The sequence below is a fragment of the Girardinichthys multiradiatus genome, chromosome 12, assembly GCF_021462225.1.
Source record: "Girardinichthys multiradiatus isolate DD_20200921_A chromosome 12, DD_fGirMul_XY1, whole genome shotgun sequence".
Lineage (NCBI taxonomy): Eukaryota > Metazoa > Chordata > Actinopteri > Cyprinodontiformes > Goodeidae > Girardinichthys > Girardinichthys multiradiatus.
This window is the reverse complement of record NC_061805.1, coordinates 18,521,791-18,548,353: the sequence shown is the minus strand read 5'-3', so window position 1 is coordinate 18,548,353 and position 26,563 is coordinate 18,521,791. Positions and strand designations below refer to the sequence as shown.

The following is a 26,563-nucleotide window of genomic DNA, read 5'->3' as shown; positions in this document are numbered from 1 at the left end:
GTCTAGATTTATAGAACCTTGGCATAAAGCAAGCAACAAAATTTCCCATTTGCAAATTTTCAAAAAGTCATATAAAAGACTCAGCAATCATATGTAAGAAAGTGCTCTAGTCAGACGAAAAACCATCACTACTGTTAAACATGGTGGTAGCAGTATCATGCTCCTTCCAGTCAGATACTTAACATCAAGCCACACCTACAATCTAATAGTTTTGATCAAAGCATATTCATGTGAGTGACCATATTTGACTGACTGAAATTACTTTCAACATATGTTCTCATCACATATGACAGACCTTAAGCTATTTTGCAAAGAAGAACAGCCAAGCACTTCAGTCTCTAGATGCGTAACACCAGTAGAGACATACCCCAAAAGACTTGCAGCTGTAATTGCAGAAACATTTGGTTTTACAGAGTATTGACCCAGACAGGCTGAATGCAAATCCATGCCACACTGTGAGATTTACATTTGTTAGCACTGTTAAAGTATAGCCATGGCTCAGGAGGCATAAAAGTTTGCATACTCCTATTTTGGACAATTAAATGCACAGTACTATGAGAGATGTTCTCAGAGCGTGGCTTTTTTTTTTTTTTTTTTTGGCAAAACCCTGCTTCAAACTTCTCCACAATGTTATCCTTGACCTTTCTGCTGTGTTCTTTGGCATTCTTTGGGCTGTTTGTTCCCAAATGTTCCCTAGCAAACCTCTGAGGCCTTTACAGAACCCTATTTATAAAGAGAGATTAGGAGTCTGCCTACTGATTAGTTAACTTCTGAAGGCAGCTGGTTGCAGATTTGAAAGACATGTATTATTTTCTGAAAATCCTAAGAAGATAAATCAACATATGTGGTTGTAACATCACAAAATGTAAAAAAAAAAAAAAAAAACATTCAAAAGGAATCAATACTTTTGCAAGAGGCTGTACCTTACAGTTTATCAAGTGATACATATTATTTTAAGGTGTTTTATGGTCACTCAGCATTTTAAAAGATGCAAATAACACTCCCAAATAAGGGGCTTGTATAGTGATGCACACACACTGCACACACTGTAGCATTTAATATAGAGTAAAATTGTTTTACTTGCATTCTCATTGACTATGCTGCATAAAAGTCTTAACGCTCTCCTACAAATTGCCTGTAATAACTAGTGTGCAGTATTAACACGTGATAAACTGAGCTCTGTCCCCAAGTATATTAGGCACTTTGTAGGTGTGTAGGCTGTTTGTGGGTTATTTGTGTTTGCCCGCAGATGCAACCTTTGCTTGCCCTGCATTTAAGGAAGCACTGAGGTTAGGTGTGTCCTAATTGACTCAGGAATAGGGCGATTGACTCTCAGATACCCTACAGACTTGTTAGTACTTCATTAGGAGCTCCAATTAGTGTCATGTCCGACAGGCGGGTAGAGAAGACAGAAACGGTTTGAAAATGGTCGTAGAGGTGAAGAGGCTAAGAATACACTTGGGTCACCAGAAATGGACTCGGAGAACAGGGTAATGAGGACCTGACGCATAGCACTGTCAGTAACGTTTTATTTTTCTCTACTATGTGAAACATTCAATTAATACATTACAGTTACATTTAGATGCACAGTATTAACATTTTTGAAAGAAAATGTTTAATGTTTAACTTAATGTTTAAGTAAAGAAAAAGTAGAAGATTACTAAGAAATAATCATTGAGGACTCAAACATTTTCCCCCATCTCATTTAGAACATTTTATACTTTACTGTTTCAAACTTCCTGATTACATTTGATTTAACTCTTAATAAAGAGATATAAAACAGCTTGGTTTCAAACAGATACCTACTTAAGCCTCCAACTATGGTTAATGGCAACTGAGACAGAATTTCTAGAGTTAACTGCAAGAAATAAAAAATTATTCACATGCAAAAAAAGGTAAAGGATTAAAGAAAATAATCAATGCAACAGGCAAATGCTAATAAACCCACAACTGAAATAACATTGAAAACCTGTACATTTCTAAAGAAAGCTGTATACAGTTGTTTGCTGAATAACAATGCACAAGTTATCAATTCCAAAAATATTGAGTTAAACAACACCAAACCTAACTGTAATGTGAGTATAAAAAACATTATTGTGAGCTCCAGTATTTCAACTGTAAACCTTCAGACACAGACATTCACTCAATTTATCTTCAAAACTTAATAATGGTAAGTTAATAAGTAGATGATGATAATAATAGGGCAGTAGGTAAAGTTGGTGACACTGCTTAAGTTGCTTTTCTACTTAAGTCTTAAAAATGGATAAAACGGGTTGCTAGTGTAAATCGTTATTCCATCCGCACTTTGTTAAAACCATTTTAAGACGCTCCTAGCATGCATTCACACATTTAAGTACTTTATACACATTGCCACATTGTTGTCAACCCACCAGTTGGTAGACTTGACAAACATGAAATTTAAACTTGCCTATATTCACCCTCCCATGAATGCATTGGTTACATGACAAACAGTGCCTTTCAGATTCATCTCTGTTTTCCTCATTGTATAGTTTCTACTTATTTTTGAAGACCTGCCCTTAGTCGGTTGAAACAAAAATTGAGGTATTTGGCCATAATCAAGCCTGAAAGAAACATTCCATCTGGGAAGTATGGAGCATCATGTTGTATGACTGTTTTGCTGCATGAGGGACTGGTGCACTTCATAAAGAAGATGGCCTCATCTTCTGTGGAAAGAAAATTGAGTGGAAATTCTTAAGCAACGGCTCATGACATCAGCTGGGTTATAGCCTGGACAAAAATGGTCTTCTAAATGGACAACACAGTTAATGTTTTGGAGAAACTATCACTGAGCTCTGATCTCAATCCCATACAAAATTTATTGCTGGAGCCAAAAAGGTGTGTGTAAGCAAGGTGGCCTAGACACTTGACTCAAGGCCAAAATCCATACTATATTGAAAATGTGCACAAGAATACACAAAAGATTTGACCATACAGTTTAATCATCATACAGTTTGAATTCTATCAAATACTAAGGGAATGTATGTAAACTTCTTAATTTGAAAAAGGCAAAACAAAAATCTTTACAAATTCATCTCAGTAAATATTCTGGCATTTAGCAAACATAGATACTTTTGGTAATTCTAATTATTTTTGTTCTTCCCTTTCTTCTTCTTTTTATTATTATTATTATTTGATGTTATTTGCTGTTTTCTCTTCATTAACAAGCATGCTGAAAATAAAGCCTTATCATCATCATCAAGTGAAAATCGCTTTTTTGATCCCATATTGGAAACCCTACTTGTTACTCTGTCTAACTGATTTGCATTCACTCTTAATTTAAAAATGTTTTTAAGACAAGCTGGAAGAAAATTTCAATTTTCTGTTTGCAAATAATTTTTTACTTTGAAAGCATGGTTTACAAAAGTCCTAAATATTTCCCAAAAGTTGAGCTGAAATGTCTCCTGCTCAGTTTATAGATAGTATGCCAGAAGTCATATAAATCACATGAAACATTTCAACATTTAAACCAGCCCTTTATCTAGAGTAATTACTCTGTCTAACATAGATTTGTTTTTTTAACCACACAAACATACACCTACCCAGATGGACACTTAACAAAAGATAATTAGTATAGACATACACTCAGAAATCCACACATTCACACACAGCTGCACTATAACCAAATAGATGAGGCGGCTCTCCTCGAGCCTAATAGTCTGCCTGTAATTAACATTGTCATAGTGATAATAGCCATTTATCCCTGGCAATTCACACACGCAAAACTCCTTTCTAGTCTAGGCAGCTTGCCCAGGTGTCAGCACCGTTATCTGTTTCTGTCACTCCCTAACCTTTTCTCCTGTTTTCACTTCTTGTCTTTCTCTCATTTAACCTCCTTCAATCTTGTCTTAAATATTTGGATTTGGCTTTTTTGTACCTTTCTCTTTACTTATCCTGTCAGCTCACTTCCTTTCAATATCCAAACCTTATTACACTTTTTGTTCACATATTTCTTTCACTTTCTAAACCTTGCTGCAATCTGTCTCATTTTTATGATTCTTTTTATGGTTTGGTGCTGCAGATCGCTCTGAGGTGTTGCCAACACAAATGCAATAAATGCAAATTCAGCAGCCTCATCTAAGGTGAAATAAGCAAACCCTGGAGTGCAGATAGACTTCAAATTATTCAGTTTTCAACAAGTATAGGGGGATTTCAATAATATAAATGAAAAGAAGCATCAAGAAATCAGGAAATCTGCAGTGGATAATCAGCCAGCAAGCAATTTTCAGGAATCTAAACATTAAAACAATAAGCAGTGCTAAATGGCAAAACTCAAAAAATTGTAAATAGTTTGTTTTGTAGAAAAATAATTAGACAGAACTTGAGAGCAAAAGAGAGACTTTTGAAAGTTCAAAATACAAAACTTTTGTTGTTGTTTAATAAATAAGACAAAACATGCCCCATTGTAGTTTTCAAGAAACTACAAAGACATTTTCCACAAATGCAGGTACAGACATTTTGCTGCTGTTTCTCTTCTTTTCCTTGTGTCAAACGCGACATAAACTTTTTACTGCTTTCAGCCAAGTCATTTAAACCAGCCTCAGGCAATAGACAAACATAGTTTTTATTTAAAGTAACAGACGTGAGGAATTAAACGGATATTGATGACAGAACAGTCTTAACAATAGAAAGTCAGTCACTGCTTATTTTAGTAAACACTATTGACTTTTGTTCCACTGGCCTGTCGCTCAGGTAAATTACAGTATCAGTTCAAGTCACAGTTCATTTACTTCAATGGGACCTTATTTAAATTGTTCATGGGACCTCTCACTAGAACTCATAAAAACTAGGCAATTAGGTTTCAACACTACAAAAAGATGCCATACCTGTCACATTTTATTTTTGCCTTTAAAATCCTTGCAAAATATGTCTCTATTTTGCATGATGTCAAACTAAGTTTTTTTTATTATTATTTGTTGATGGTCTGCATGAATAACTTTGAGCTATAAATGATCTACTATTGCAGAGATACAACAACATCTAAGACTAAATTAAACTATTCACTAGACCCTGGCGCCAAAAAATACATACAAACACAATAACACATGCCAAAACGAGGAATGCATTTGATTGTGTCATAGATTAATTGTTCTCTCTTAGGTCATCCTTTAAGACACAAACAGTCTTTTGGATGTCTGGATTAGTTCCAGGAACAGAAATAACTATATTTTACACATGCTGGCAAAAGATATCCTGAATGGCAAAATGACCTACAAAAAACCCCAATTTTAAATATTAATAGTATGCCTATCTTAGATTTTCAACAAAATTGGAACTTAAAAGCAAGCTTTTTCTTCTGAATCTTTCTCAACTTTTGAAAGGAGCTTCAAAACTTATCTATGTCAGGATGCTCCCTTACTGCTTCAGTAATATTTACAGCTATGCTTTGGGGAGGCCAATCCATGATTGTCAGTTTTTTTTGTGCTTGTTTTAGGTTGTTACTAATCAAGTATATGTCTTGCTTAAAAACATTACAGCTTTTATTTCCAAACACATAGATGCATTAGAGCCAATGCATGTTATATTCCGTATGAAAACATTTGAATATAACTTATCCATCTGCTTAAAATGAGAATAAGGATATACTAGGCTTTTCAACAAATGGAAGATGTTGGCCGTTTTCTACACAGCTTCAAACATTATATCAAATATTTACTCAGGTTGTCGAAATATAACCAAATCAGAAGATGACACAGATTCGATGCACAGAATTAGATTGAAATGAGGTTTTATTGTTCCAACTTAGGTAGACCTTGATTAGAGTTGTTAGAAGCCAGAGGATGAGGAAGCCCCAAGGATCCGAGCAGAGAGAGAGTGTTCTGGCCGTGGAAATATTTACAGTGCAGATTTCCTGAAGAAGAGTTCTATATGGCGACAGGCAGGCAGACAGATGGGCAGATCGACAGGAAGGCAGGACAACAAGCGATCAGGCAGGTTGACAGAAGTCCACATAACAGAGACTATGTTCCAGCAACAGACTGTGTCAGCAGCTGTCTTAAAAAGCCATGAGCTCATTAGCTGGATGAGTTGCAGCTGAGAACAATGAAGTGCCAGAACCAGCCAGCAGAGATCTCACAGTACCCTCCCCTCAACGATTGCCTCCAGGCAATCCCGAACGTTTCTCCGGATGACGTCTGTAAAAAGATGTAATGAGAGCAGGGTCCAGGATAAGAGAACAAGGTACCCAGGTTCTTTCTTCAGGTCCATATCCAGCCCATTCCACAAGGTACTGAAAACCACGCCCCCTACGTCGAACATCCAGGATACGATTGACTGTGTAAGCTGGATGGTCATCAATGAGACGAACAGGGGGAGGGAGATTGGTGGGTGGATTCAGGGGACTTTCCGAGACTGGCTTGATCTGTGAAACATCAAAGGTAGGATGAATGTGCATAGAAGCTGGCAACTTGAGTCTCACCGCTGAAGGGTTGATGATCCTTTCTATGACAAAAGGACCGATGAAACGGGGGGCCAACTTTCGAGTAGTATCCTTTAATTTAATATTCTTGGTGGAGAGCCAGACCTTCTGATCAATGCAGTAGACCGGTGCAGTGGAACGGTGACGGTCAGCAAACCTTTTATTCTGTTCCAAAGTGCGTAGAAGTGTCCTCCTGGTCTGACGCCAGATCTTACGACACCTGGAGATATAATGCTGAACAGAGGGGACAACAGTGTCAGGTTCAATACTGGGGAATAATGGAGGTAGATAGCCCAGAGAAATCTCAAAGGGAGATAAACCAGTAGCAGAGGAAGTATGAATATTATGGGCATATTCTATCCAAGTGAGATGTCTACACCAGGAAGAAGGGTTGTCATTAATCACACATCTCAATGCTACTTCCAGTTCCTGATTGCATCTCTCAGTCTGCCCATTAGACTGAGGGTGGTAACCAGATGAAAGGCTTACGGTAGCACCAATAGCCCTACAGAACTCCTTCCAGACTTGTGAAATGAACTGCGGGCCTCGGTCAGAGACAATATCCAAGGGCATGCCATGAATACGGAAGACATGAAGAACCAGAAGTTGAGCAGTCTCCAATGCAGACGGAAGCTTAGTTAAGGGAATAAAATGAACAGTCTTAGAGAATCTATCAACAACGGTAAAGATGACTGTGTTTCCGTCAGATGGCGGGAGACCAGTGACGAAGTCAATAGAGATGTGGGACCATGGGCGACTGGGGGTAGACAGAGGTTGAAGAAGACCGGCAGGAGGTTGATTTGAGTTCTTGTTACGGGCACATGTGGAACAAGCTGCGACAAACTCTCTAATGTCGGGATTCATAGTGGGCCACCAGAAATACCTCTTGGTAAAAGTGATCATACGATTAATCCCCGGATGACAGGTAAGTTTATTATTATGAACCCAATCCAGAACTTTATTGATGACGGAGTTCGGAACGAACAGTTTGCCTACAGGACCAGTACCTGGGTCTGGTTCAGATTGTTGTGCCTCCCTGATGTCCTTTTCAATGGCCCAGGTGAGGGCGCCCACAATGCAGGATTCCGGTAAGATGGAAGCTTCAGTCTTGGATTGCTCAGAATGAGAAAATTGGCGAGAGAGAGCGTCGGGCTTGATGTTCTTGGAGCCGGGTCTGTAAGAGATAGAAAAATTAAAACGAGCAAAAAACAGGGACCAACGGGCTTGTCTGGAGTTAAGTCTCTTGGCATTTTGGATGTAAGAGAGGTTTTTATGGTCAGTCCAAATGAGAAAAGGGAGTTCCGCCCCCTCTAACCAATGCCGCCACTCCTCAAGCGCCAACTTGATAGCCAGAAGCTCTCGATTTCCCACATCGTAATTCTGCTCTGCTGACGACAAACGACGAGAAAAATAAGCACAAGGATGCACCTTGTTGTCTATAGGAGAACGTTGAGACAAGATGGCCCCTACTCCAATGTCAGAAGCATCAACCTCCACAACGAATTGCGCACTAGGATCAGGATGAGTCAGAATGGGTGCAGAAGAAAATAAAGTTTTCAATTTGCAAAAAGCTTTCTCTGCCTCAGGAGTCCAATGGAACGTTTTCAGAGAGGAGGTGAGTTGAGTGAGAGGCACAGTGACCTGACTGTAGTTCTTTATGAACCTTCTATAAAAATTTGTAAAACCTAAGAACCTTTGGAGTTGCCTGCGATCCGTTGGAGTAGGCCACTCTGCCACTGCCTTGGTCTTCTCAGGATCCGTTCTGTACCTGCCTGCTTCAAAAATAAAACCCAAGAAGGTCACAGAAGAAACACCGAATTCACATTTTTCGGCTTTTACAAAGAGTTGGTTTTCATAAAGCCTCTGGAGTATGGTCCTGACATGCTGGTGATGCTGATCAATGTTCTGAGAGAAAATCAAAATATCATCCAGATAAACAAACACAAAGAGGTTGAGGAAATCACGGAGAACGTCATTTATAAGAGCCTGAAAAACAGCGGGTGCGTTAGTCAATCCAAAAGGCATCACCAAATATTCAAAATGTCCCAGGGGAGTCTTGAAAGCTGTCTTCCACTCGTCACCCTCTCGGATCCGAACCAGATGATATGCATTGCGCAGGTCGAGCTTGGTAAAAATCTTGGCAGAGTGTAATTGGTCATGTATAGAATCAATGAGTGGTAAGGGGTACTTATTTTTGATTGTGATTTGATTCAACCCCCTATAATCAATGCAGGGTCTTAATGTGCCGTCTTTCTTCCCCACAAAGAAGAAGCTGGCGCCAACGGGGGAGGTAGATGGCCGAATGATCCCGGATGCTAAGGAATCCTCAATGTACTCCTTCATGACTCTTCTCTCCGGTCCAGAGAGATTGTATAGTCTGCTGGATGGTAACGGAGCACCTGGAAGGAGATCAATAGCACAGTCATAGGGGCGATGCATGGGTAAAGAAAGAGCCCCCTGTTTACTAAAAACAGATGCAAGATTGTGGTATTCAGGAGGAATCTTAGACAGATCAACAGGCTCAGGTGGTTCAATTTGTTTGCTAGAGTGAGAGACAGCAGTCTTTAGACAATTCTGGAGACAGTAATCACTCCACTTCTCTACTCTGCCCTCCACCCAATTAATCGCGGGATTATGTCTCTGCAACCACGGAAATCCTAGAACCAATTGTGGGGAGATAGAGGAGACAACAAAGAACTCACCCCATTCATGGTGGTTACCTGAGGTAATGATGTGAAGGTGGGGCACTTTAAACTTCACCTGAGATATGGTTTGACCAGTGATGCCCGAAACAGAAAGGGGGTGGTTGAGAGACTGAGAAGGTATCTTAAGTTTGTCAACTAGATCCAAGGAAATAAGATTCTGTTCCGCACCAGAATCAATAAAAGCATCCACTGGACACTTTTCTTGGCCAATAATAATAGTGACTGGAAAACACAGACGAGATATAGGGGAAAAATCGGACATACTCATCAAAGTCCCCTGACCTATTGACGAGCCCCCTCTTTTCCCTTCTTAGGGCATCTTGCAACATAATGTCCACCTTGTCCACAATACAAACAAAGACCAGCCCCAAAACGACGTTGTCGCTCTTCAGGAGAGAGACGAGTGTGACCAACCTGCATAGGCTCAGGTTCCACAGATCCCTCCGAAGAGGAAGTGGGTGTATCAAGGTAAGCAGTCCGAGGTGCCATAAAGTGCTGCCACTCTGACTTATGATTCCTCTCTGCTTGTCTCTCTCTTAGGCGGTTGTCAATACGGATTGACAGTTTGATTAAATCATCCAGTCTCACAGGTTAATCTCTTAAAACCAACTGGTCCTTTATCTGATCTGTAAGGGAATTCACAAAAATACCCTTGAGTGCCGCTTCATCCCAACCCACCTCCTGTGCTGCCACCCGGAAGTCGATGGCGAACTCCGCCAATGCCCTCTTTCCCTGTTTGAGGGTAAGTAACTTCTTAGCAGCTGTCTCCTGTTGGAGTGGTTGATCAAAGACTTCCTTGAAGTGACTGAAAAAAACAGCGTAACTCAGAGACTCAATAGGGTTAGTTGTGAGAAAAGCGTGCGCCCAGCGTAAAGCAGATCCTTTTAGGGAGGTAACAATAAAAGTGATCTTGGAAGCAGCAGTCGGAAACAGAGAGGGGGAACAACTAAAAGCCAACTCACATTGGAGAGAAAACCCACCAAAATTATTAGGGTTGCCATCAAAAAGTTCAGACGGACGGAAATCAGGTTCTTGGATTCCGGACGAGTGGGTTGTGGGTGGCTGAGGATTCTCAGAACGAGCTGGAGGATTGGAAGGAGCGGGTGAGAGTTTGGTTAATATTTCACTTAAGGCATGTACCATACCACCAAGTTCCATGAGATGGGCATCTGTCGTCCTTTGTTGTTGTAGCAACTGTTGAAGCATGGTCTCAGTGGATTGGAGGCGTTCCCTCCAGGAGGTCTGTTCATCTTCATCTGATTTGTTTTTCGACATGTCTGCTGGCTGGAACATACTATCAAATATTTACTCAGGTTGTCGAAATATAACCAAATCAGAAGATGACACAGATTCGATGCACAGAATTAGATTGAAATGAGGTTTTATTGTTCCAACTTAGGTAGACCTTGATTAGAGTTGTTAGAAGCCAGAGGATGAGGAAGCCCCAAGGATCCGAGCAGAGAGAGAGTGTTCTGGCCGTGGAAATATTTACAGTGCAGATTTCCTGAAGAAGAGTTCCATATGGCGACAGGCAGGCAGACAGATGGGCAGATCGACAGGAAGGCAGGACAACAAGCGATCAGGCAGGTTGACAGAAGTCCACATAACAGATACTATGTTCCAGCAACAGACTGTGTCAGCAGCTGTCTTAAAAAGCCATGAGCTCATTAGCTGGATGAGTTGCAGCTGAGAACAATGAAGTGCCAGAACCAGCCAGCAGAGATCTCACACATTAACTGTATAAACTTAAAATGCTTTAAGATTTAGCTTTTGCTGAAGTCATTTTCAGTTTATTAACTACTTTTTTGTGAACTGCTTCACATCTGTGTAACATAGTTTAAACCAACTTATGGTCCTTGTGAACAGGTATTCCAGGCCGAGATGATTGGACTACATTCCAAAACTCTTCTGGTTTTATTGGTTTTTGTCTCAGAAACAGCATTTATGATGTTGCCACACAAATTTGTTATGGGATTAAAGTCCAGTGATTAAGCTGGCCTCTCCATAACATTCATGTGGTTGATCTGGAGCCAAGATGCTTCTTACCCACTGTTTTGTTTAGGGTCCTTGTCTTGTTCAAAGAACAAGACAACAACCCTTAACAACCCTGGTAAATACATGCTGGCTGAAATAAAACTACAAATCCTCACAGACCCCGAATCATGCTTTAAAGATTACTGGTGATACTTGTTGTTTACCATCTTGTCTGACCTCTTCTATACAGACAATATTAGAAAAGTTGGACCAATCATTCTAGATTTGCATTCATTAAAGTAAGATAGCTTTATTAGTAATTTGGAGTCCAGAACTGGTGCATTTCTTTATGCATTGATGATTCTTAGCTTACTGTTTGGTGGCTTAAAGCAAAAATGTATAATTCTATACCATCTTGCAGACACAGCACAATGCACTACAGAAAGTCATTCATAAACTGGAATGTCACATCTGGGGAGAATTAGCGCTGCATGAAAAACAAACTTCTAAAAACATTAGTTAATGAACTGACCATGGAAATAAAATTGAATCGGTAATGTGATTAATGACTGATTTGCATATTTGCTCATTATCACTGTTTCATTAATAAAATAAACAATGCACATACATACATACATGACCTGTAATTCCCTTAACACGTATCCTAAATTAAGTAAGGAGTGTGCTGCTTTCAAATACACTTCTAGCCAGAATTAGGTAGAATTTTTGTGCTCTTACTATCTTACTAAATGATGGGCTGATTGCTTCCTTTCAATTAGGCAAATTTTCACTCAGGAGGAAATACAATTATTACATAATGTCTCAAATGTCGTATCTGGATCAAATCACTTGTCTCTTCCTGCTGGATATTTGTTCATTTCCTGTTTAAAGTGGTAAAAGACTCAATTTCTTCATTATCAGTACACCTAATTAGTTAATTGTTAAGTCTGTCAATAGATGGTAGTGGCTTTAATGCATTGTTACAGCCATTTGAGGTTTTACTTTGTACAAAGTGCATATAGTGCTAGTATTATGTGTGTAAGCACAATGCTTTCAGTTAAGGATAATACCCAAAAGGAAAAAGGCTGATGAAATGATGGATTTTACCTTTTTACTTTTTGCATTTACAGCTGCAAGTGTTTTGAAGTAGCTAAGTCCCTACCAGCATTGCACATCTAGACTAACATTTTGGCTCATTGTTCTTTATAAAATAGCTAAAGCTCAGTCAGAATATATTGCTTACTTCTATGGACATCAGTTTTAAGGGTTTTCTATCAGATTTATGATTGGATCTTGGTCTGCGTTTTGACTGGGCCATTCTCTTACATGATTTTGCTCTGATCAGAACCATTCCATAGCATTCCTGCTTGCATGTTTAGAGTTGTTGTCCTGCTGGAAAGTGAACCTCTGCTCCTAGTTTTCTACAAGGATTACCCTGCATTTAGCTCCATCCATCTTCAACTCTGACCTTTTATGCAGTCTCTGCTGAGGAAAAATAATACTTTAATTTAGCAAACAGCTTTTTTTCCTCTCACTCTTCCATAAAGGGCAATTTTCCAGGGTGCATATCAAACAGTTCTTCTGTGAACAGATTCTGCCACCTTAGCCCTAGGTCTCTGCAGCTCCTCCAGAGTTACCACGGGCCTCTTGGCTGCTTAACTTATTAATGTCCTCCTTGCCCATCCTGTCAGCCATTGAGGATGGTCATATTTTGCAATGATCTGAAAAAGGTATAAATACTTTTTCAAAGCAGTGTATATTCTAAAAGCAAAATGTTCCGGATTATGGTTACCCTTTTCTGCACTAGAAAAAAAATTTACTTTCCAGGATATTGTGAATTACCTGAAATACAAATTCTTTGCTTTCTTGTAAGACAAAAATTGGTTTGGTATTATTTTATTTTCAAATCACTTTATTTTTAGTTTACAGCACAGCAATGTATTTTGTATGTCCAGAGTCCCACTGTTTGCCTTATTAGACTGTGGTGAAAAGGTCACACTGTGAACAAAGGAAGATTCTGAGTTGTATATGTTCCAAGCAATTTACCCCAAATGAGAAACCTGACAGAAAGGAATATACAGAAAAGTAGATAAGGCAGATACTCCTCCCAGTGTGTGTGTGTGTGTGTGTGTGTGTGAGAGAGAGAAAAAGAGACCGAGTGTCTTAATGTCTCTGTGTCTTTACAAGAAATAAAACCACACAGTTGATGTCACTCCATTTTGAATGAAAAAACAAAATCTTCAAATGTGTGTGTGTCTGTAGGAGTGTTTGGAAGACATAAAACGGAGAGAAATTTTCTAATAGCCTGATGGAAAAATTAAAAAAGAAAGAAAATGCTTACATGCTCCTATACAAACAGGAAATCTAATTTGTGCAGAAAAGCATAAGGCTCCATTTTTTTTCACTGTGTCAAGTCTTTTGTGTGTGTGCGCATGTGTGTGTGCATACACACTTCATGATAGGTGGTCTCGTTATGGTTGCTTCACCTTGAGTTACACACACACCCTAAACAGCACAAACATCCATGGGTAAACGTCATGAAACAAGGACACCGTTTCTCTGTCTATTCCCCTATCATACACATTTTGTCAATGCATATCTGATGGCCAGACATTTTCCTTGGTTGTTTTAGTATATATATTTATATTTTTCCACTTCTTTTAATGTTGTTCTGTCACTGTGTTTTACATATTTCTGTTGTTTTTCAGTTCAATGATATCAGTGCTTTACTGGGGTTAATAAGGCATTTGGAATGGCTTATAATATAGGTTTTCTTCGACCCCATGTCCAAAAATCGGGGGACATTCAAAGGAGGCAGCTGTCATATGTTAATATCGGGCTTTCACCATTAGCCAGAGAGGGTTTGCAACAGCAAATCTACATGCTGTAATTTTCATAATTACCAAGTAAAGTCGAATGTTAATTTGAGTTCTGTCTTCCATTTACTCTTGGACGAACACTTAATTTCTTTGTTTTACATCAGCATATTTGCTTTAATAAACTCATTTCCTATTTCAAGATAAAATTGTAGAGAAGTTATTTTGAAATATCTCTATATTTTTTAACAAAAGTACCTTTCCAATAATAGTCATACTTCAGTTTATTGAACAGCAATATTTTTTTTTAAGAATATACAAATCCAAAAGTCACTTAACAATTGACTGATAAATGACTATAATAAATGAAAGTATAGTTTTATTATATGTTTATTTTAATGTTGAGGATATATATTATTATTTCTTGTTCTTTTTTGTCTTTTTGAAAACCTGTATTAAACAAGTTTGTTTTTCTGGTTTAAAGTGGTAAAAGAGTACAAAGTGTATATAGTGCTAGTATTATGTGTGTAAGCGCGATGCTTTCAGTTACGGAAAATAGCCAGGAGGACAAAAGCCTGCTTAAATGATTGATTTTACCCTTTATCTTTTTACTTTTTTGCAATTACAGCTGCAAGTGTTTTACATTAGCAATGTCTCTACCAGCTTTGCACATCTAGACTAACATTTTGGCTCATTGTTCTTTATAAAACAGCTGAAGCTCAGTTAGAATATATTGCTTACATCTGTGGACATCAGTTTTAGGGTTTTCCATCAGATTTACAATTGGATTTAGTTCTGCATTTTGACTGGGTCATTCTCATACATGACTTTGCTTTGATCTAAACCATTTCATAGTATTTCTTCCTGTATGTTTTAGCGTTGTTGTCCTGCTGGAAGGTGAACCTCTGCTCCTAGTTGAACACTTCATCTCTTTGTTTTACACATCAGCATGTTTGTCTTAATAAATTAATTTCCTATTTCAAGATAAAATTGTAGATAAGTTATTTTGAAAAATGTCTACAATCAGTTTTTAAAACAAAAGTACCTTTCCAATAAAAGTTATTCTTCAGTTTATTTTTTGTCAGCAACATTGTTGTCTTTAAGAATATACGGATTCAAAAATCACTAAACTCATAAATAAACTATAATAAATTAAAGTATATTTTTAATATATTTTTATTATATGTTTAATTTATTGTTGAAGATATATGTTCTTATTATCTTTGTTCTTCTTTTGTATTTTTGAAAACAAGTTTGTTTTTCCTGCATCTGGAATTCAAGGGCAGGACACTTTCTTGTGTACCAGCAGATCTATAGCAGGCTTCACAGTGGTACTAGGTTTATCTGCCAAAAGGAAATGTTGAAAAGTGCACTTATCTTTTTAGCTTATTAATGCTAATAACTAGAACCACAACAAAATAATGCTAAATAACTTATGCTTATGTGCTATGTGAGATTAAAGTACATTTCAATGTCATGCAATGATAAACTTTGGGAATGAGTTCTCTCTTGTTTAAACATGTTGTGATATGGAGAGGTGTAAGCATTTTTTAACATACACATGCTGCATATCCTATGCAAGCAAAATATATATACAACACGCTTTCTTGTACTTGCCTTTTAATATATTTATCTCTTCTGCTCATTTCAACTTTACTTAGAAGAAAATTTTAACAATAATTTCAATATATCTTTTCTGTGTATAGATTTGCTGGGTCTCTTGTCCTTCTCCTGTCAAGTTCTTGGTTTGTGTCGGACCAAAGTGCAGACAAGAGCTGGGCAGCAGCATGTTAAAGGAAGACTTTATCTTTATTCTTTTGGCTGTCCTAAGGCGAAGCAAAGACACAGCATAAACTCTATAGGAGTAGACATGAGTCGATCCAAACTTACATGAGACTCCTGAGCAGGAGCAAAGCACAAACAGAACATCAGCAGGGTAGTGAACGGGAGGAACCAGCGAAAAACAATGGAAACCAGAGAGCTTATAAACTGAGGGAAGTGGAGTATGGACCAATGAGACAGGGAGGCAGGTAATCAGGGACACATGAATCAGGTGTGGACCAGGCTACAGAGAACTGAGGGAATAGGAATGGTTGCTATGGTGATCAGACTGGAAGACAAAGAGAACATAAGAGAAACTAGACTATGAAAAAAACCAAAGGAAAACTGGATCAAAAGATAAACAATACTAAAACACAAAAGGAGCAAGGAGCCAGAAGAAAAGGAAAACCTGACTACAAAACTAAACTATGAGAAAGGGACTAAAACAAAAATCAGGGAAAACAGAAGTAAGCGAAGCTATGAACATAGATGGATAACCAAAGGAACATAAGAACCTAGAAATAATAATTAACTAAAGTCAAACAGAGAAACTTGAGGGAACAAAATAACATCATAACCAAAGAAACCATAAAGGAACCCTAAATAGAAAAGTAAACAAAACTAAACCAACACTGACTGAAGAAACTGGAAAGGAAACAGAACATGAGAACTACAATATGTGCAAACCAAAAGTAAACAATAACTAAAGCTAAGCTATAAGGGAGGCTGGAACTATAGAAAGTAAAACAAGGAACTAAACTAGAGAAGAAACAAAATACCTAACATAATAAAACACCGAGATACTAAATGAGAAACTAAACAAGAGAATCCAGGGAAGACAAAGGACTATAATAATAATAATAATAATAATAATAATAATAATAATACCACACAAAGTAATAAGAAACCAACCACTAAGAAACTAAGAATAAGAGGAAAGAAAACACACACTAGGAGGCAATAGAGAGAGCAAAGTTATCAGGGATAAAAGGAAATAAACAAACATAACTACAAAACCCAAACTAGACGAAACAGTAAACAAACACAGAACCAAAAACAAAGTCCAAAATGTCGCACCCCGACATCTCCGCTCTGTCTTTAATCTTTACGTACCTGTTAATACCTCTGTCCTTTCTTCCGCTGTTCCTTCTTCACACCTTTCTCACTGGTAACATATATAGTTGTATCCATGTTGGGACAGCACTTTAATTTTGATTTTAAGCAAGACTGAGCAGAGTGTATGAAGCAGGGAGGAAACTAGGAATGACTCATTAAGAAAGTGTGTGTGCATGTCTGTTTGAGAGAGAACAAGCAAGAGATCTCATTATGAAAAGGTCACAAAGCTGCGTGTGTGGTAGAGAGGGATTGGGCATTAGGCAGGTTGTCACCGGTCACTTGTGCTTAAACTTTTGAGTATGTGTGTCAAGGATGAATGTGTATGCACTCCTGACTTTGTCGTGTTTGCCTTTTTTTTATTTATTTTTTGCTGTCCCCTGAAACAGCGTCCGTGTCTCTTTGCTCTTATTATAACCCCATGTCATTGGCAGAATGTAAAGTACCGAGGTTTTGCTCACTAATATTTTCTGCAGTTCACTATGAGGCAGCTGTGCCTCAGTGGGTAGAGTAGCTGTCTCACAATCGTAAAGCTGTGGTTCAATTCCAGCTTGCTCCTATTACATGCCAATGTGCCCCTGGGCAAGGCATAACCCCAATTTGCCTATCCATTTGTGAATCGGCATAAGTATGTGTGCATGTCTATATGGGTGAATGTGCTTTGAGTGGTCAGTATGACTTGAAAAGTGCCATATAAATTTAGACCATTTATCATGTCCATCCCTTCTAGATGACAGCATACTCTTCGCATAGTTACTTCCGGCTGGATAATGGATGAGGTGAAAACATTTAAACCATCTCAAACTGTTTTTTAAATATGGCTGTGAGTTCAATACTCCAGTGGCCTCCACAGAAACCAGGGGCCTCATGTAAGAAGCGTGCTTGTGCACAAATTCTTGCAGCTCAATGTTTTACGCACAACTCAGCATGTACAAAAATGAATTGCTTGAAAGTGTACAGAAATTCACGCACATTTTTGACCTGCCGTGAAAAACTACACAAACCTTTTCAGATGAAAGTTATAAACTATAGAGAACTAAACCTCCCCTAAATACATTGTAACATAACTCAATTCCGTTTTATTTCATTGATGTAGCATCAAACCTGATGTTCTTTTTATGAGTATGAGCTTTAATGGTTTAAACCCAAGCGATGGAACTAAATCGTAAGACATCTCAGAGATCGTACTAACCTGCTGACACATGATGATGCACAGCTTATTAGTCAGTTTAGATTGCCCAGCAGAATTATATGGCTCTCATTTGTAGCAAGGAGCTGATTTCCGAATTTAATCAGAGCTATACCGCTATATGGGCCCCATCTGTAAGTGAATGTGCTTTTATGAATATAAGGCATTTTCATTCAATATATGTGCAATCTATTTGTGATGCGCAAATTCACAAATGCAATGGCACATTGTCCTCCTCCTCATTTCTTTATACAATAATAATAATTATAATTATTTGAGGTATTATAGTTGTATTAGGCAAAAATCTCAATCAGGCTCTGTGCACGATGGCTGGCTTTTAAGTCATTTTTTATTTATTTTATGTGATGTTCTGAATGATTTTAAAGATGTAGAGTACTTCACATAGTATGTGTGGTGACAGTCTTCCTAATAGAAATATGGGAGGAATATTCACATCATTATAATGATCAGCATTGAGCTATTATTGAGCTTAGTGCAGGAGATAGACAGCGTCGTTTGGATATGATGCACACATTGTAGAACTAAACAGGTTTGAGCCAAGAAATTATTTTTTCAGCGAGATTTTAGTCGCTGATGTCATTCAAAAAGTAGTTGGTTTGTTGAAATTCACATCAAACATCCCTCATGGTGTGTAGACACAGTCTCTCTAAGTGTTTTTCCACCAGTGTGGTTATTTTACTGTCACAGCAATGTTGGTTATTTGGACAAGTGGCGGATGCTTTCTGGTTATTTATACTACTTTGCATATGTATTTAGGGGCAGAGACCGGGCAGTCCAAGCGTCATGTTTAGCTACACCAAATTCACAGCAAATTGGGATGTATGAAGGCTACGTGTGCAGTGGCATGTCTATACAGTGTTTTGTACATCATAATATTTTTGTGAATTGTAAAGTTCAGAATTTATCTTAATTTATCATTAACATGACATTTGCATCACAAATGGATAAAGGTGTAAAAGCAAAGTAAGTGTAGAAGTAAAATTCATCCCACCTGAACCAACATTCTTCTTTTCTTTCTTGTATACATTCTAAGTGACATGGGACATATAAATAAAGACAAAAAAATTAAAAACTCTGGACTCTCATAATGGAGCTATTATATAACAATGTCAGGAAGCATTGATTTTGGTCGAACAGGAGTTCCGATTTAACACACACATACACACATCGGAAAATTGGTTATATATATATATATATATATATATATATATATATATATATATATATTCATACCATCCAGAGAAACAGGACAGGCATAATACCCTGTAATCAAGCTTGCATTTGTGTTGGCTGTGATGAATGCTCCCTTGGAAATGCATTTCCAAATAATCAAGATTGACATTGGCACACATTGTTCTAAGTTGTATGCATGCACCGGTGTGTTTTTGCTATTTTTGCTGGAAGAATCTAATCAAATGTAATCATGCTGATTACAATACTTGTGAGGTTTATAATCACTTCTCCCCTCTCCATCAGATTTTCTCTACCTTTAAAACTCTCCCCTATTTCCTCACACTTGTTCATTCATGTCTACTCTTTCGGATTTCTCATCCTCATCAGTCATGTCTTCCTGCCTACCTACTTGATGCTGAATTTCTACTGGAAGTAGATTCCATTTTTTAGAGACATTTCATGCAGTTTGTCACAGAAAAGTTAAACATATAATTAGGCTTCGCAATTGTCAATGATATAGTATGACAAAATTGCTTAGTGAATATTATTTTATTTCAGTAGTTGACAATAACAGTAAACAAAATGATTGAATAGTATACTAAAGTTTTGTTCCTCTTCTCTTCTTCTCTAGGACACAGAGGTAGTGAACACGGCCATTCTCACAGGTAGACGTGTAGCAGTGCCTATTAAAGTGGTTACAGTGGAAACAGATGGGCAGGTGAGGGAGGTGGATGAATCGGTCACCTGCAGCTCGACAGATGTGGATGTGGTTAAGGTATGTGTTCAAAGTTTACTCAGACATCTGTGATATTAATTAGCAAACATTTTTGCAAGTTCTGTGCAGTTGTATTTACTTCACAACTACATACACTTCCGGTCAAAAGTTTTAAAAACACTTTCTCAATTATTGGATTTCTTTATGTTTATGACTATTTACAATGTATGTAGATTATCACTGAAGTCATCAAAACTGTGAATGAACACATGGAATTATGTAGCAAACAAAAAATTTGCTGTAATGACTGAAATTTTAACTTTTAGCCATCTCTCAATGAACCTCTGGAAGGGTCTTTCAAGACTCTTTGGAAACTATTTCAGGTGACCACCTCATGAAGCTCATGGAGAGAATCGTAATAGTGCAAAGCAGTAATTAAAGCAAAGAGTGGCTATTTTGAGGAATCTAAAAATAAAAATGTTTAGAGTTATTTGACACGTTTGGCTTACTATATAATCCCATGTGAGTTCATTCATAGTTTTGTTGCCTTCGGTGAGAATCTAACAATGTAAATAGTCCTGAAAATAAAGAGACCCATTAAGTGAATAAGTGTATCTAAAACTTTTGACCAGTAGTGTACATCGTGAACCCTGCATATACAGGTCCTTCTCAAAATATTAGCATATTGTGATAAAGTTCATTATTTTCCATAATGTCATGATGAAAATTTAACATTCATATATTTTAGATTCATTGCACACTAACTGAAATATTTCAGGTCTATTATTGTCTTAATATGGAGGATTTTGGCATACAGCTCATGAAAACCCAAAATTCCTATCTCACAAAATTAGCATATCATTAAAAGGGTCTCTAAACGAGCTATGAACCTAATCATCTGAATCAACGAGTTAACGCTAAACACCTGCAAAAGATTCCTGAGGCCTTTAAAACTCCCAGCCTGGTTCATCCCTCAAAACCCCAATCAGGGGTAAGACTGCCGACCTGACTGCTGTCCAGAAGGCCACTATTGACACCCTCAAGCAAGAGGGTAAGACACAGAAAGAAATTTCTGAACAAATAGGCTGTTCCCAGAGTGCTGTATCAAGGCACCTCAGTGGGAAGTCTGTGGGAAGGAAAAAGTGTGGCAGAAAACGCTGCACAACGAGAAGAGGTGACCGGACCCTTAGGAAGATTGTAGAGAAGGTCCGATTCCAGACCTTGGGGGACCTGCGGAAGCAGTGGACTGAGTCTGGAGTAGAAACATCCAGAGCCACCGTGCACAGGCGTGTGCAGGAAATGGGCTACAGGTGCCGCATTCCCCAGGTCAAGCCACTTTTGAACCAGAAACAGCGGCAGAAACGCCTGACCTGGGCTACAGAGAAGTAGCACTGGACTGTTGCTCAGTGGTCCAAAGTACTTTTTTCGGATGAAAGCAAATTCTGCATGTCATTCGGAAATCAAGGTGCCAGAGTCTGGAGGAAGACTGGGGAGAAGGAAATGCCAAAATGCCAGAAGTCCAGTGTCAAGTACCCACAGTCAGTGATGGTCTGGGGTGCCCTGTCAGCTGCTGGTGTTGGTCCACTGTGTTTTATCAAGGGCAGGGTCAATGCAGCTAGCTATCAGGAGATTTTGGAGCACTTCATGCTTCCATCTGCTGAAAAGCTTTATGGAGATGAAGATTTCCTTTTTCAGCACGACCTGGCACCTGCTCACAGTGCCTAAACCACTGATAAATGGTTTACTGACCATGGTATCACTGTGCTCAATTGGCCTGCCAACTCTCCTGACCTGAACCCCATAGAGAATCTGTGGGATATTGTGAAGAGAACGTTGAGAGACTCAAGACCCAACACTCTGGATGAGCTAAAGGCCGCTATTGAAGCATCCTGGGCCTCCATAAGACCTCAGCAGTGCCACAGGCTGATTGCCTCCATGCCACGCCGCATTGAAGCAGTCATTTCTGCCAAAGGATTCCCGACCAAGTATTCAGTGCATAACTGTACATGATTATTTGAAGGTCGACATTTTTTGTATTAAAAACACTTTTCTTTTATTGGTCGGATGAAATATGCTAATTTTGTGAGATAGGAATTTTGGGTTTTCATGAGCTGTATGCCAAAATCATCCATATTAAGACAATAAAAGACCTGAAATATTTCAGTTAGTGTGCAATGAATCTAAAATATATGAATGTTAAATTTTCATCATGACATTATGGAAAATAATAAACTTTATCACAATATGCTAATATTTTCAGAGGGACCTTTATATTGAGGCACAAACTGGATGAGATACAATATTGGCTTTCCATAACCTGATTACATTTTAACATTTGACATATTTTACCAAAAACATACAAAACTTTTGTTTGGTAAACATTGCTTGTTTTGAAGTACAGATGTTATGGGTAAACAGTTTTTTAGTTTTATTGTGATTGTTAAAGAATAATTAGGTTTAGACAAAACATTTCTCAGGTTATAATGCTTTACGGGCTCTGCTAAGAGGTTCGGTACTCACGAGCACTAAATGTTTGTCCTTACTATGCTTTCGCTTGCTTCTCCACTTCTCATTAACCTGCTTGTACATATTGTCACTGTCACCAGCTGTAACCTTTGGTTAATATCAGCCACATTATCCACAGTACATCTTTAGGAGAGGTGTATGGAAACTCAAGTGAATACAGGAAAGACTACAGTACTACCATATTTTTTTCACACCTAAATATTTTATTAATATTATAAAGAAGATATTTCTTAAGACCATCATATATAGAGGTTTCACAGGAGGCAAAAAAACACATAGGATTCATATATTTATGACTATGGTTTACAAATAATTGTTTCAGATAAAGATATAAAGAAAAATTAAGAATACAATTAGACTTCAGGGACAAGTAGTGAGATGGATTTAATGTCAAAGCCAGCTAAAAAAATCAAACAGATATATACAGTGGTGAAAAACTGAAGTAAAATATAGAATAAACACTAGCTGAATTTAGTACAAGACTTTAAGTAAACATGCTTATTTAGCAGAATATTGTCACCTTTTTACTCCACACTTTGTAGCATAACACTGATATTTGCTGCTTAGCTAGCCAAGTCATTGTCTGTTAGCTAGCCTGCAATCTCCTGCTTAACACACCTGCTGCTCTAGCTTCATGGCATGCCATTTGTACTTTCAAAAAGCATTATCTTGTTAAGAGTAATCAGCGGCGGTCCAATAATTTCTATGTCATGACTTAACAAACTGCCAACTTTCTGTTTTATACACAAAAGAAACATGTAGCAGACTGGCAGTCCACTGAAAAAGTTAAAGGAGGAGTTAGCACCAACTGTGATGCAATGTTTTCATAATAGTCAAGCAAGTTCACAATATACTATACCAGTCTCTGTATGTATTGACTTGAATTTTTAGTAAGGAAGTCATTGTCTCATAATTTACAAAACACCAGTTAATTTCACTTAATAATCTTCAGCATGTTATGTGATATGTCCGTGAAGACTTAATTTTGACTTGAGCCAAAAGACTTGAGACTTGACCTGGGCTTATCCCTCATGGACTTAAGACTTGACTTGGACTTAGAGAAATTACACTAGTTATTACTTTTACCCAGCTATGTGTCTGAACAACTCTTTAACTAACATTGTTCTACACCCCTGATGTAAGAAAAAAGCTTTATACCACTTTGCCAAACAAGCTACTTTACTAATTGATGAGGCAGAAATACCTTTAACACCTTCACAGAAACCAGTCAATACCTGCAGCTGAAAATTGATTCCTCCTGTGCATCATTCCGTTTGTCCTCCGGGCCTAAAATGAAACATACCCTTGCTGTGACAGTTTCAATGTGATGCCAATTTCCTGGTACAAGCCGACAGTAGTACTTGCATTTAAGGAACAATCAATAACAGCTTGGTGAAATTGGAATTACATTCGCTGGGAATGTAATATCTGCTTCCTGTTTGTAAGTGGATTGTCTGGATGTGATACATCAGTAAGTGGTTATTTTTGTTGGTCTTCAAGAGCACATGTTGTAATAAAACAACAGTACAATTAAATACAGCATAATAACATGCATAGCAGAATTTAACTTATTAACAAGATATATGTGACATGTGATTGTGCCATTACATAAATCTACAAAGGGCTTTATCCTCTAGAGACTATATAAAAAAGTAATAATGTAGGTGTAGTCAGAAAATTTAAACTCAATATTTCACCATGTTTTTGTTTTTTTTTCAAATAAGAAAAATAGTTGTATTATTTTTGATCCAAGTATAAAATTTTCTGTTAGTTTGAAACCTTACACTATGCCTGAAAAACTTTACAGAGATTAAATCAGAGTAAAGTTATTACAATTTATTATCTTGTGACAATGCCCTGTCTATCTATGCAAACTGCAAATTTCGCTCCCGCCTTACAAATGAGAGCCCGCAGTCCTGTGTGAAGATCAAAGTCACATCTTACAGCCCCGATATAGGGAAAATGAGCATGGAGCTTTAAAAGTCAAATTAAACAGGTATGAACACTAGCATTTAATTGGCTTAAAAAAATACACTTAAAAAGATAGTTTAGATGTGTGGTTGATGTTTTTCATTGTATGTTAAGGTGCTTTGCTTGATTGCTGGTTGAGAAAAAAACTCAAAGAGGGTGAGAGGACACTAAAACGGACTTGTCAAAAAAACATTTCCAATCTTACGTTTACTCTATTACGACAGCTAAGCTGCAGCTACGTTTTTTATATTAAAGTGGGATTTGTTTTATTTTAATTTTATACAAATACAAGAAGGACTTAAAAATACCTGCATTGTTCAGTGTTTAATTTATTTTGTAGGCCTACACATGCACACTGCCCTTCTGTTTATTGAATTCTGATGTTATAAAAGGTAAAATAAAAAAAATAAAAAATAAAAAACATGATAAACATGGCCTGCACGGTGTCGCAGTTGGTAGCGCTGTTGTCTTGCAGCAGTAAGGTCCTGGGTTTAACTCCCGGCCGGGGGTCTTTCTGCATGGAGTTTCCATGTTCTCCCTGTGCATGTGTGCGTTCTCTCCAGGTACTCCAGCTTCCTCCCACAGTCCAGAAACATGACTGTAAGGTTAATTTGTCCCTCTAAATTGCCCTTAGCTGTGAATGAGTGTGTGCATAGTTGTTTGTTCTGTATGCGTCTGTGTTGCCCTGCGATGGACTGGCAACCTGTCCAGGGTGTACCCCATAGACTGTTGGAGATTGGCACTAGCCCCCCTGTGATGGACGTATGGAAGAAAATGACTGACTGACATAACAAACATTTTAAGTTTATTAGTTGTGTAATTGTTTCTGGCTCTAGACTATTTTTCTTTGGTGGAAGAGGGAGCAAAATGGCTCTTTTGGTAATAAAAGCTGCAGGGGTGTCTTAATAATTAAAAATGGCTGCTTTTGCTTGTTTTTGACAGTTTCATTAATTTTAAGTAGAATAACAGTTGACCGGTAAAACATTTAAATCTTTATCTTATCACATATAGTCTCTCTTGTATCTTCCACACAAAACATGCACAGACAGACACACAATCACACACATACACACAGACATATACATACAGCTGTTTGACTGCAACAAGAGTAAATAAAATGGGATAAACACCCTCTGGAGGATGCCAACTAACAACTCTTTACCTTTTTCTTTGTTTATTTTTTAAATTATGGAACACTGTGGATTAGACCAAAATATATAAGACAGCTGTGGCTCCTGAAAGTACCTTCTCTTACTAAAATGTTCTAAATTGTTGCCTGCAATTCCAACTGAAGATTTTCTGTAATTGCATGTTTTTATTGTGTCTATGGGGGCCATGATCTCAAACCTTTACAATCACTGTGTCTTTGCTTCAACTTTACGTGTGACTCTGCCTAAGTAGGGATCCTTTTTAGCTTATTGTTAATTTCTGGAGACTGAATTCTTAGTCTGCACATGTCAGTGGTTTCGTGTTTCCATGCAAATCAAAGCAAACCAGCTGCTGACATCAGGTTTTATTATGATCCTTGGGTGTTAGGTGTGTCATCTGGTTTCTTTGTCCGCTTCACCCTTACCTTAATATTTAAGCCCTTGTCTTCTCATTACTCACTGCTGGATTTTTCTGTTGTTCTGCCTAATTTTCTTGATTGTATTCCATGTCCTGTTCTTCTCATGTAAATCTATATGTTTATCTTCAGTTTTACTTTTTTTACCTCTTCACCTCTGGTTCAGTCTGCATTTAGGTCCAATTAAAAATCAACCTTGACAGGTTTAAATTTATTGGGCTGGTATTCCCTGAGACAGACTGTTGTCCCTGGACAACAGACTGGAGTGGAGATGCAACAGCCATCTACAAGAAGGGACAAAGCACACTGTACTTCTTGAGGAAACTTAGGTCCTTTGGTGTTTGCAGCAAGATGTTGCATATCTTCTATAAGTCTGTTGTGGAGTGTGATCTCTTCTGCCATCATCTGCTGGGGAAGCAGCATCAGAGCCAGGGACTTAAAAAAAACTCAACAAGCTGATAAAGAAGGCTGGCTCTGTTCTGGGGACTCCTCTGGAACCTCTGGAGATCATTGTGGAAAGAGGGATTCTTCATAAAATG

The 26,563-nt window shown here is 38.0% G+C and overlaps 1 protein-coding gene across 1 annotated transcript in view; it reads left to right on the top strand.

The window, feature by feature from the left end:
• Positions 1-26,563, top strand: part of si:dkey-215k6.1 (transmembrane protein 132D) — a 431,446-nt gene that overhangs the window by 337,748 nt on the left and 67,135 nt on the right. Inside the window, exon 6 of the mRNA XM_047381596.1 lies at positions 19,880-20,023. Within this exon, the coding sequence (XP_047237552.1) occupies positions 19,880-20,023 (144 nt within the window). The remainder of the gene's footprint in view (positions 1-19,879; positions 20,024-26,563) is intronic.